The following is a 13,987-nucleotide window of genomic DNA, read 5'->3' as shown; positions in this document are numbered from 1 at the left end:
ATAGATGATTACCATATACCAAAATCCAAAGCTCTAGGCCATTTACTTTCAGACCAGAAGATTTTTCAAGTTTTCACTATATGTATGTAATTGAAAATCAATGACCCCCAGGGCGGGGCCAATTTTGACCCTAGGGCCATTATTTGAACAATCTTGATAGAGGTCTACTACACAATGTTTCATGCCAAATATCTAATCTGTAGCCTTTGCCAAATCAGAGAAGAAGATTTTTTTAGATTTACCTATAGACATATAAGGAAAAACCTATGACCCCCCCGGGGCGTGGCCAATTTTGACACTAGGGACAAAATTTGAACAACTTTGGTAGAGGACCCATAGATGATACCATATACCAAAAATCAAAGCTCTGGCCCATGTACTTTCAGACAAGAAGATTTTTAATTTTGTGTTTTTTGAAATCCTTTTCTGGCCCTGTGACCTACATATGCAACAGACCGGAACCATTTGAACAACTTTGAAAGGGGACCACCCAAGGATCATTTCTGTAAAGTTTGGTTGATGTGCAGTCATTGGTTTCAGAGGAGATGTTGTTTACATGAAAAGTTGACGACGCACGACGCACGACGCACGACGCACGACGCACGCCGCACGCCGCACGACGCACGACGCACGACGACGGACGACGGACACAGGGTGATCACAATAGCTCACCCTGAGCATTGCTCAGGTGAGCTAATAAAAATGGTTGATATCTTAAACACGAAACAACTTGAACTGTATCTCATTCGGGTTGGAGTCTCATAAAAAAGATTAAATTCATATAAAAAAAACATCCGTCATATAATGCGGAAATGTACCGCTAAATTCGGACATGTACTTAAAGCCATTTAATAATTATATTGATTACCCAAAGGAGGGAACCGAAATTATAACACTTTCGATTCCGTCACGAGATTGCAGATATTTAGATGACCGTCATTGTGGTCGTCAGCACACAAAAATAAGCACGGAAGTCAAGATTATTTTGTATGAAAACATCCTTTATATGATTGCGCAAATGTACCGTTAAATTCGGACACGTACATTTATAGCCAAATGATGATGACCCACATAATGAGTTTTAGATATTTCAGATTTTAAGAAATTCATAAAATACAACTATAAGTTATCTTCTTTTTATGTTCGATTGTTGAAACAAAAGAACGAACGAATGGATGATTGTTTTTAACTGAAATCCAAAAGTACTGCTATTGAACAATTCGCTGTCTTCGATAGTTAGAAACGATATTTTCGTAACTATTCATTATTTAAACACATTATGATGTTTTGGCATTCATGCGTAGCCATAAATCTACATGTATATCAAAAAGTAAATAACGTGCTTAATGAACCATTTTAAACGTTCATATTTTATAAGACTGAGAATGAGTTTAAAATCAAATGCACATGTACGTTTTTTGTATTTTACAACTTTGTGAAACTTCTCAATGGGACAATGTTTAGAAAAATACGAAAATGTAAACATAATTTAATTCCAGAAAATTGAATGTTTTAATTTCCAAATATTGTCTAAATAAATTTATATAATAGACATACCTGTTTTATTTTTGTACAATTGAAACATTCGGCCACGGTCATCATAAACTTTTCGATAAGGACATTCATGTATCTTTCACTATTATAATTTAGAACGTTCAATTTTACATTTCTCGTGATTCTCGTGCCGAAAACAAGTTGAACATAGCAATCGTCTCACGCGCTCAACAGTGGGGTAAAACATGTATATAATTTTCTTTGTGAAGTTATACAGAAATATATGATGATAATTCTGTCCATATTATGCTTTCTAAAACCATTTTATTTTCAAGAATGTTGTTTTTAGGTCATTTTTATGCTGTTTAAATAAAATAAAGTGTACGTTTGGAGTAGAAAGATAGAAGCAGTCTTTATGTCCGAGTGAATTAAGTCAATTGCCCTGGACAGCTCTTGGTTCATCCTGTCCGAAAGTTTGAATTTATGATTAAGAAATTTGTTCTTTGTTGAGCTATAAAGCTTGCCAACGGAGGGTCAATGGTTCACTGCTGGTGCAATCGCCGGGTGGCTAATTAAATGTTTGGCGTTACAATCTTGACTCTTTCTAAAACGTCATCATATGACATTGTGCGTATGACTTGAAACCAAACTTGCAATCAATATTATAATATTATGAGCGAATGCAATAGCTACATATGTGAGTATACCGACATTGCGACTCGCATCCTGCATCATTTTTACCGCATCACCGTTTCCTGTAAGTTGCATTCATTTCGGATAGTCTGAGAAATTGCGCGGCAAGACAAACTTTGTTGTCGTGACAACATCATTGCTGTGTTTAAATGATGAATCATATGGAAAATATATATCAACAAATAAAATCAACACCATTTCAATTATCAAATCATTTATTTGCTTGGAATAAAACATCAAATATATAACAAAATGTTAACAAACATATGTAATGCTTAAAAATGTAAAATCGTAGGTAAATAACAATAGAAACAACCGATTTAAGAAATATTCATCTATGTTATAATCATGTAAAATTCGGGGGATATTGGGAACCCAAAATAACCGAGGGTTCCTCAGTTTTGTTTCTTTAAAACAATGAAATCAATTAATCTGGCAGTTTTAAATTGAACACTTGAAAGCTTGTAAAGCAGTAAGACATTGTAAATTGTGAAGAGTATAAATTGACATTCAAAAATAGTGACGCATTTCAAATCGTAATAATTGTTTAAAGGGACTCCACTGTGGATTTTTTTTGACATGACAGGACTTGAAATAATTTTTCGATATTAATGCTCCATTTGATGCGAGTCTGTACCAATAGGTTACGTGCAAATTTTCAGATCATTTGCTAACTTCGTTTTTCCAGAATGAATATTGTAATTGCTAAAAATGACCTGAAATTAAAAGCGTTGCAATGCTTTTTACAAAAAAAATGGACCAAGAATAACACAAAAAATTATCTTTTCTATATCCTTCTGTTTGAAGTTCTCGAGGTGATCTATGTAAGAAATGTAATTTCATGGGTTTTTTTTAGGATTTGGATCACAGTGGAGTTCCTTTAATGTATTATAAAGGATCTCAACTAAGGTCCAAAGGACTGAAAACATAGAAGTTGAATGTCTTACAAAGATAAAGTAAACGATGCTTTCAGTGAAAGTATCCTTTGATATTATAAACACCGGCTGCATATAGTGAATGATATTTAAAACTATGTTTTGTTTTGTGCCTTTCATATATTCATATATTCTTTGCAAAAATAAGGACGTATAAGCACACAAGAGTTATTTAAACAGACATAAATCATGTATTCATATTGTATCCAACATTGCATTTAGAGAAACAAGTAAAAAAGTTTTAAATGTTTAGTTTTTTTTAAACAATAAATAAAATATATTTTAAAACTTCTTCTGTCAATTCACTCGTAATAATGTAACAATGTAAAAATACCTTACATTCCATGTTTACTTATGTAAGTCCAAGCGGATTTTTAATAATGAAACTTTCTAGATGACGTCATCAGGTCGACAAAAGATGTAGATAGACCTTAAGAGATGTAGCATAGCCCAAATTTAAATAGCACTGTGACAATGAAAAACGTATATTACTTGCTGGTGTCTCAGAATAAGGTAATTTGTTTCGAAATATTTCAGTTTCATCAAAAAAGCATAATTCGTTTAAGATTATTGTTTGAATAGTTAAAAGATTTAAATGTAAAAAGAAAATAAGAATCGGAAAATTTTGTAACATGCCGCATTAAATATGTATTGAAAATGGCAATTAAAGGACGCTGTATTTTGTTTCGGTTTTCTTCTTTGTTATATACAAAAAACAATTGGCAAAGTATGACAAAATGACACGCGTGTATCATGTAAGCTTTACTAGTCACTTTAATAGTGTAACAAACAATAAACGACGATCATTAAGAACAATTTGTAACGCACAATGACAGCAATGATGAAGAAAAAAAAAGAACATACAAAGAAAGACTTGGTAAATTACAGCTGCAAGATCACAAGTTAACGGTCGGCGCGAATTATTACCAGCGAATCTATTATAAGATAATATATGATAATTAAGATATGTTATAAACAGGCATCAAAAGTAACGAAACATTTTGGTGTACTCACATGTTCTCCCTACTAGTAGGATAATCTTATTTCCGATTTTAAACCCTTTACCAGGCTTAATATCCCAAATAGACTTTTAAGTCTGAGCAAAAACATTCATTACTTTTAGTGAAAATCTTATTTAAAGGGACTCCACTGAGGTTTTTTGACTGGACTGGACAGAAAATAAAAATATTTTTCCAAGATTTGTGTACCAATTGACTTAGGTCTTTTCCAATAAATTGTGCGTTAATTCAGCTTATTTCCACATCTTGTTTTTGATTTTCATTTTTATTTAGAAAAAAGCCCCCAAAAATGAAAAAAATCAAAATCAAATCCGGCTAAAAATCGCATGAACAATCATTTTTCAAAATATTTCTTTGTTATTCTTTGGAGGTTATTCCATTTTAAGTGTTTCACTTGATATTTGTAAGATTTTCAAAATTTCTGATTTTTTTTTGCATTTTGACCTCAGTACAGTTCCTTTAAAGTGCACGTAAATGCGTGCCGAATCAGTGTACACACCATGATAAGACGGTATAGATGTGCCTGCAGATCTACACTGGTCACATGGGTAGATTATGTCACCATTTACAGGCAAAGGTTTAAAATGTTATCTTGGAATTATTCTTAACATTATTCCAAAAATAATTATTCAAAATTTGGAAGCACAGTCGTGACTTGTTTATCGGCCTGTTTTTAGATTCAGATATGGGTACATAATGCATCTTTTGTATGTAACATGACTAATGTAAATAGAATATGTAGCCAAATTGTGGAAGTTGGTGCTTACAATAACAGCCTTATATCTCCTGTACTTAGACATTCTTATGTAGGTATTAATAATATCAGTTGTATTACAAAACTTTATTCATAATGTGTTTAAAAAGACTAGAATTATATAAATTATTATATTTTGCAAAAAAAAATCTTTCAAATGGTACTTAAGAAATCATCTTTTTATCTTTTGCTTGTAAAGATAAAATAATTAAATATAAAAGTCGGTTGGACGTGACAGTTACTTCAAGTAAATGTATAATGTCACTAAGTTGATCTAGCGTAGCATGGTTCTGAAATATGAACAAGGAACCTTGTATCATTCTATAAAGACATTATTGTAAGAAAATATTAAATAAAATCACATGTGTTATAGGTCTGTAGATTTTGTAACAGATGTGTCTACTAATGGTCCATGTAAGTTATTTATCACAGGCGAGTCAGTGTCTATATCTATCACCGTTTCATCTTCAGTTTTTACACTGTCCGTTATAAGACTTTCACTCACATCTGTCCACGAATCTGGAGAAACATCAGGTTTAAGTCGCCGTAGTTTTTCATGGGAATTCATTCCAACAGACGGACTTATTTTATTACCGGTTTCAAAACAATCAGTATGATCCATCAGGTCATTTTTCTCATGAGAGCAAACGTCAGTCCTGTCCGACTCAAGATTTATATTGTCAAGAAGACTCACGTGTCCAGAATCCGCTCTTGAATTGTCTAAACCCTGGTCTTTGTGTCTGTCTTCATTGAAGACATTATTATCTTTAAGAACACTATCGTTTGGACAAGACCATGCTATATCTTTTTTGTCATTGAACCAAGCCGATGTTAAACTTGTTTCAACCTCTTTTATTGATGGACACGCTTCTTTTTCACATATTTTATCATTAATAGTTTGAAAGCATTTCTTTCCTGTTTCAAATAAATCTTTAGGTTGCTTAGAGTCTTTTAAAGAATCACGTTTTGTCCTAACATGAATTGTGCGTACCTCATTTGGTGTTTTTGCACCGAACTCCGTTTCAAGAATGTCATAACTTTTTGCTTTTGTTGACAAATCTGATCGTTTTGGTTTCGGGGATATTTCCACACAACTTTTACTCTTACGCGATGACTGTAATGTTTCGAGGAATATTGCAGACTTATCTGCAAATGAATCTTTTTTATCAGAATACTGAGGTCTTTCTGCCTGGTGATATTTCATTGCAGGCATGCTTTTGTCTTTATGTATTACCAGTTTTGGCGTGTCTTTAATTGAATTTAAAGTGAAACTTTTTCTTATCACATCTGTATCACAGCTGCTATCTCTATCACTCGCGTCTACTATTCTTCGAAGTTCAAGGGGAGATTTACAAGTATCCGAATGAATTTCTTCAAGTTTGTCCATAAAATTAAGTCCTTCTTCACTCTTTCCAGCGATGCTTGTATTATCTCGTTCTGTATCCGTCTGAATCACATTATCTGTAATATTCCCATAAGACCCTGTAAAATCACTCTCCGTGTAACTTATGTCATCACTGTTGTCTAGTAACCGGTCTGTTTCTTTAAATCCCGTTCTGTCATTCGCTCTTACATTATACTCACTCTTCGATATTGGCATTCCTATTTGAAACTGATTTCTAATATTTTTCTTTTTTGTACCATCACTATGTCTTCTACCTACAAGTTCGTGCGGATTTAATAACAATGGTACTTGTAAACTACTCCTCCGCCTTGGGTTAAATTCCTCACGTGCAATATCAGGGTCACATTCCTTAGCACATTCACTTTGCACGTGAAGCAGAACACGATCGTCCGATTTCGTTTCTCTTAGAGTTTCACACGCTGACCTTTGTTTATTCTCGTGCGCACGCTTTACTGAATTACTGTGGAAGTCAAAACTGAAATGCGTCGAAGACGGGCATGGCGTGCTCGGGGACACTGGCGCCAAAGACTCCAGTGGTGACATTTTTGACGCATTTGTTATATGCTTAAGAATTTCTCTCATGTTTCTGTCAATTGAACTAATGTCTTGACTTATTTTGTTGACTTTTCTCTCAAGTTTACTAATGGCTGCCTTTGTTCCTTCAACCTCGTTTTGTAAGTTTTGGACATGTGGTATTATTTTCTCATTAGTTTCTGGAAGTAAAACAATAAGATTGGACGAAATATAACTATAAACACGTTAAATCAACAAATAACATTATAAATTATTTATTGTTTAGCCATTACAGTTAAAAAGCCGACCCCAAATAATTTGACAGATTTGTAAACATGTCGTTATACACGAAAAATGGCTTTTATATTACGTACGCTCTGTGAATATGTGAACAACAAAGAAATTAAATAGCACGCACATGCCTTTATGTACTTTCCAAATTAAACAATATAAAATTATTATTTAGAAAAGAGTTAATTCTACATTTAGAGGAATGCAAACAAATCTTACCCGGCTGATGGCCTAGCCGCATCTTTCTCGTTTCTTTCATCGATTGTCGATTCAAGAGTCCACTTGTTCTACGAATACCCCATGGTCGAATAGTTGGTGGACTAAAATAAATATGGTCATTTTTCTTATTTTGTAAATTATTATAAATCTTTGAATACTATTTTTAATTAAAGGTGGAATGAACGTTTTTTGCACCCGTACAGTAAAGGTCATATGGCGACTTTACAACATTGCTGGTGGGGGTAGACATCATGTGCCATTCGAACACAGGTTATATGGCAAAAGACAAACTACAACCTGTCAGTTTGAATTGGACCCAAAAATCAATTATCTTTCCGAACGTATGACCGCTAATAAACAACAGTCTATCAGGTTATATGACCACAAATATACAACAATGCGTAAGGTTATATTGCCGCAAATACACAACAACCTGTCAGTTTGAATTGGACGCAAATAAACAACAGTATATCAGTTTGTATGACCACAGATAAATCATAATGCGTCAGGTTATACGCCCGCAGATAAACAACAACATGTCAATTTGAATTGGACGCAGAATATAAATCATCTTTCCGAACGTATGACCGCAAATAAACAACATTTTGTCAGGTTATATGACCAAATAAACAACAATACATCAGTTTATATGGCCTCAGATAAACAACAACCAGTCAGTTTGAAGTGAACGCAGATACATGTTAACAACAATCTGTTCGAATGTATGGCCGCAGATAAACAACAACCTGTCAGTTTATATGACCACAAAAAACAACAATTTGTCAGGTTATATGGCCGCCGATAAACAACAATATGCATGTCAAGTTGTATGATTGTATGGTTGCAGACACACGGCTGATTGATATTTAGCTTTTACTTATGTTTATACTGGGTTTTATTTGTCAAAGCTATCTATAAGTGATAATGCACATGGGGGATTTACTTACGTTACTTGGCATTTAAATTTCATACATTATAGATCACATATAACATATGTATGTCTACCTATTCAACGAATCAATAGCTATATCTCCATTTGGAAGCTTTGGGAACAGTCTTCCTGGTGGCGGTAGAAGCGGGGAGCTCACTGATTGGTTGGAAAATGTGGGTTCCATGTCGTCATCATCTGCTTGTTTTTCCAGGGCGTTCCCTTTCTCTTCGTCGTCTTCATCGTCTGAGGGCGACAACTCATCGTCTTCAGATATAGAAGGTAGAGTACATACCCTTGTTTTGGGGCTGCTTGTAGTCTCCTGTAAGTGAGAAGATGGTACATTAATTTAAACTGGAAAATTGACTGATTCGTGGTTGTTACCTGTGATAACGTATTGTCTAAATATAAATGTCATGATGCAACCATAATTGTAAGATATGATTTTTTACATGGTATAATGTATAAATGTTGAAGAAGAAAGATATACATGTATTTGCATAATTTGGGATTTAATATTCAGGTATTTAAAAATGAAGAGACTCCACAATTTGAAAATTACTTTTTGCTCATTCTTATAAACTTCACTTTTAATAAGCCGGCCAGATGAAATCTGAGTGACTGAACACTAAATTAAACAATGACATCAATTAAATGTGATTCGAATTTATTAATATGATGAAAAACGTATTTATTATGTTTCATTCCATGTAACACAATGGCATGTGAATTATTTGTAACAAAAATGTAATCTTTTAACTTACAGATGACTGATTTGCATATCGTGATTTGTGTCATCCGCGGGGCGCCAGACGAAAATACAGAATTACCACAAAGTGTAATTTTGCTCCGAGGGGCGCTATGCTTAACTCGAACATACTACAAAGTGGTTGTTTTTGCGTTTTCGCCCGGCGAACCGCGGAGCATACACACGACATGGCATAAATCAGCCACCATAGTTACATTTCATTCTAATATTCTGAATGCATGAAATATCACAACTTTGTAAGAATGAAAGACCTTCTGGAATGTAATCTTAAAATATCGTTATCAAGCAGGCACGTTTTACAATGGTTTAAGAAATAATGTGAAGCTGATTTCTTTAACATAGGCAACTCATCGTCAATTCATAATTATAAACTATTGTGTTCCTGAAAGTCAAGCAAATTAAAGAGCGTCAATCACTCATATTATCATTATTTAAAAATATTAACGAAACATTTTTAACATGTATGTTGATAATTTTCAGATATATATGTCGGTAAACATTAAAATAATGTATGCATGCATTTCTATCAAAAAGAAACGTATGGAATAAAATTGACATTGTATAGAATAAATTAACACGAACAATATTGTCCTATTTTAATTCATTCAAAGTATCGCATCAAATATTCATTCTACAAATGAATTAGAATAAAGAATATTATAATTTCTCGTTACCAAAATTAATGTAAAAAGTGATTTATGCGCATAATGCAAAATAAAAAGAAATCCACTAACATTCGAAATCTCATTATCACTCATTTTGACAAACGCAGCGTTCCTTTAACCATATTTTGTTTTGAAAACGTGAATTCATGAAGCTGAAATTAGTGAATTCGTGAAGTTGAAATCGTGAATTCATGAAGCTAAAATCGTGAATTCGTGAATTCCGTATGTTGAACACTTGATTCACGGAGTAAAAATTGTGAATTCACGAAGATGAAATCGGGAATTCATGAAGTTGAAATGTCACCGCTGGTCTTTCGTATTTATCCCATATTAGCGGAAATTGTATAGAAGCAGTAAAATCCCATAAGTATTGTGACACTCATACAATTTGGTTTGATCTACTTGTATAAAAGAATACTTGCATTAGCAACGCATTACAGGTTATATAAGTTGTTTATTTGTTTGTTTGTTCGTTTGTTTGTTTCTCCAACAATAATTAGTTATATTCTCTATTAAAACGGACTACATGTGCATCTCTCGCGACATGCAATTTTGTTCTAAAATGCTTATTTAGCAACCTTTTATTGATGTACATGTACATGTTTATTTCTTATTGAAAAGTTAATAAGGACGCCGAGCAGCTACAAGATAGAAATTGAAATCAAAACAATGAAGTCAATAAATATATTAGAATCAAGTTATAGGACCACATATCACGTGACACTAAATGGTACATTAAATGAAATAAAGGCGGTGATTTTTTTATTTGGTTCAATGTCGTAGGAAACTATTTACGCAATTTCGTATCTGATCGCTGTTTGAAATTCAAAAGTAAGTAAACATGTGCCAAAAATATAAGATATAGAAAATGTCAATAATAACTCCAAGAAGTATATTCTGTGGCATAATTGGATCTCCAAAACTCAAAGAAACGTGAATATAAACATTATATACATGTATGTGCTCATGTGTTATCATCCGCCATTAAAATACGTGATATCTGGCCGTAGGTAAAATGTTATATACTGTAGATATATATCTATATGTAAGTGCACTAAATAAATAAAAACAAAGTTAGATCATTCAAATATTAAAATTAACTCATTTTAATCAACCTGTGATAGAAATGATATCAATGCACACAATATCCAAAGTCTGGCAATGTTAACTTCTCTACATTGTTGCGACAATGTACAGCAAACTACAGCAAAAATTATAATTTGTCAAAAATATATGAGCCGCGTCACGACAAAACCAACATAATGCGTTTGCGACCAGCATGGATTCAGACCAGCCTGCGCATCCGCTCAGTCTGATCAGGATCCATGCTGTTCGCTTACAAACCCTATTACAAGTAGAAAAACTGATAGCGAACAGCATGGGTCCTGATCAGACTGCACGGATGCGCAGGCTGGTCTGGATCCATGCTGGTCGCAAACCCATTATATTGGTTTTGTCATGACACGGCTCATATTGAGATGATTACTGGTAATAAAATACCCAGTCCGTATGTATGCCGTATAATTCACAACTGCATGTTTTGGTTATAATTTTGGTACCATATGGTGATTTTTCAAATCGTGAAGAAAAAATTAATTGAAAGCAAAAGTATTTGGTCATTGTGTGTGAAAAGATATAAAATGTCTGAATAATTGAACTACTAATTAATGTTTAAACCTGCAATCCAATTTAGTCATCTCTTCATTGTTGAACTATTAATTCAGGTCATTTTCTTTTTCTATGAAATAATTCAATCTTTATATACGTTAACAGTTTCACAGAGTTCCTCACACTAATTCATTTATATCTTTATATTTCTGTATAATTAAACTACAACTTAATTGTAATGCAATGATTGAAAACATATGCATCTTCTTCGGATAATAATTGATACATGTATATAGAAACAATTCTAAAGACTATATAGAGGTTATTGAATGAGTGAAGGTTCAATACTGAATTTATTGAACGAGTTGAATAAAATTATAAAATGTCAGGCTCTGGCGAGCAAAATATTATTTCATTTGACGAATTCAATATATTAAGTAATGGACCTACACAAATATAATATTCTATTTAGCACATAGGCCCAAAAAGACTGTTTAAACTGCAAAAGAATATTATTTTCATTGACGCGTCTATAGTGTAACGCTCATATTTAGCGCGTCCACTATTTTGTATAACGGAAATGACGTCACGTCGAAATATATGCACAGCCGTGCAATATCGTTTATACGGAGTCGCAAAATCGATTCGTGTATGCGATAAATATAACTTTGAGTAAATCTAACATCGTATAATGTTTAAAACTTTGCAGCATTAACCAACAGCAATGAAATAATATTCCGTGAAACAGTTGACAACAGTTTAAGACTGCAGGTACAACAGTTTAGTGGTGTGTTCAGTTATTCAGACATGGTAACAAATCAAGAGAGGGGAAATCACCTCACTACACTGGCCTCGTAATACAGCTGACATTATTGACAATCTTCTCCATGCAGAAATCCATTATAAAGAAAAAAAGATAAAGGAAAGATAAAAGGTTTGCTCCTTAAGGTAACCGCCCTACATCTTAATTATCATTAATTACGTACACATGTATCAGTAGCAGAGTGGTTAAGGCCCCTGATGATTCAGAATGTTCGAGCTCCTTCCTCAACTTTATTGAAGGTTTCGAATCCAGGTAAACATGTTATTTGAATTGTTTAAGTTCTCCAGTAATGTTTTCGAAAGTGTTATGCCTGCGTAATTTTCCCGAAGGAGCACCGTCATCTGAGCTCCTTTTTTGATCATTGACAATCAAATATTGTCACATCACATTGTTACTATTGATGGGACTTTATAGACCACAGCAAATGCATCCTTGCCATTGGAAACACAAGCACAGTTTTTTGTTTTGTTTTTTGTTTCTCAATTGCAAATTACTAGTTTTTTTATATTTGAAAGCTATTTGATGCAAACATATCATAATTCGACGGAGATCCTCTTTTTGAAATGACATAATACTAACATTTGATAATTATTCATTATAATGTGTTAATAATAAGAAATATTTTGCTGGAAAATACCATTGCATGGACCATTTATATGAGTTTATAATATCTATAAAGCATATTTATTATTGCAATATTATGTACCTTCCTCGGCCTCAAAGCTATTATTCTATAAAAGTCATTTTTTAAATTTATTGTTTATCTAGTATGTATAAATTTGGTTTTTCTTATACACTGAAAGTTCATCACTTTTCTAACTTGTTCATATATATATAAACAGTTAATAATAATACAAATTCTATGAAATTTACATATGAATTTACCACTAATATGGAGGTTCATTTTTTTGTATTCTTGCAAAAACAATTAATATGTCTTAAATGTAATACCTACAAAAAACTCAGAAATGGTGTTTGAGTTATACGGTAATCTTACCTTTGGCTGGATTCTTATTAATTCATACATTCAAACGTTAATCAAAGTTTTAAGTCAGTGTTTGCATTCAGTATATTTTGTATTAAGTATACTTACTTTGTCTAAACTAAACATAAATCCCTTGCCGATATTTTTACTATAATGTTTGGTGTTGAATATTTCAATTATTTTTCATTTGCGCTTCCAAGTATCATGTTAAAAAGTACCTTGTACTCACAATTAGATTTTTTATCATTTCCTAGAAAAAAGCACAAAGTTTTGATATGTATTTTACTGAGTTTGTTTTGCATATACTTACTTCATCTGAATCTTCTTCTCCAGTTTGTCGTAGGTTATACGTGAGGTCGTTATGAATGTCCTTGGCAAATTTCTCAGCAAAGTCTGGGTACAACAGCAGTACGTCCGTGAGGCCTGAAATATTTAATACAGTCAGAAATATTCCGCCTGAAACATTGGAACATTGTTAAGAAAAAAAAAACATTGCAAAGGGTAATCATCTGTACGACTTGAAAAACGTATTACAATCTGACATATTACCAAGGTAAATATTTGTCAGGCCTGAACTATTGTTTGCAGTATGAAACATTACAACTCTAAACATATTTTAGGCCTTAAACATGTATAACAATCCGAAACATTACAAGTATATTTGAGTCCTGATATATTTCTGCCTGTAAGAAACACTGCAAGATTAGACACATGTTCGGCATGAAACATGTACATGCTTATCAATCAGAGAAACGTTACCAAAGTAAACATATGTGAGGCCTGAAATATTCGTTACTGCTAGAAACATTTCAAGCGAAAATACCATCAAGGCATATAACATTCAATTCAGTCAGAGAAAGTATACGCCTAAACATATTTGAGGCAT

At 33.0% G+C, this 13,987-nt stretch overlaps 1 protein-coding gene across 2 annotated transcripts in view; it reads right to left on the bottom strand.

The window, feature by feature from the left end:
• Window positions 1-2,393: 2,393 nt before the first annotated feature.
• Window positions 2,394-13,987, bottom strand: part of LOC132722994 (potassium voltage-gated channel subfamily H member 8-like) — a 118,652-nt gene continuing 107,058 nt past the window's right edge. For both annotated transcript variants that reach the window (XM_060707641.1, XM_060707640.1), the window contains exons 14-17: window positions 13,412-13,524; window positions 8,329-8,573; window positions 7,324-7,424; window positions 2,394-7,013 (exon numbers count right to left, since the gene is read on the bottom strand). In XM_060707641.1, the coding sequence (XP_060563624.1) occupies window positions 5,263-7,013; window positions 7,324-7,424; window positions 8,329-8,573; window positions 13,412-13,524 (2,210 nt within the window). In that variant the 3' untranslated portion in view covers window positions 2,394-5,262. The remainder of the gene's footprint in view (window positions 7,014-7,323; window positions 7,425-8,328; window positions 8,574-13,411; window positions 13,525-13,987) is intronic.

This window comes from Ruditapes philippinarum, unplaced genomic scaffold (assembly GCF_026571515.1).
Source record: "Ruditapes philippinarum isolate M1 unplaced genomic scaffold, ASM2657151v2 ctg1274_1_1_1_1, whole genome shotgun sequence".
Lineage (NCBI taxonomy): Eukaryota > Metazoa > Mollusca > Bivalvia > Venerida > Veneridae > Ruditapes > Ruditapes philippinarum.
The sequence above is the reverse complement of the archived record's forward strand: the minus strand, read 5'-3'. Positions and strand labels throughout refer to the sequence as shown.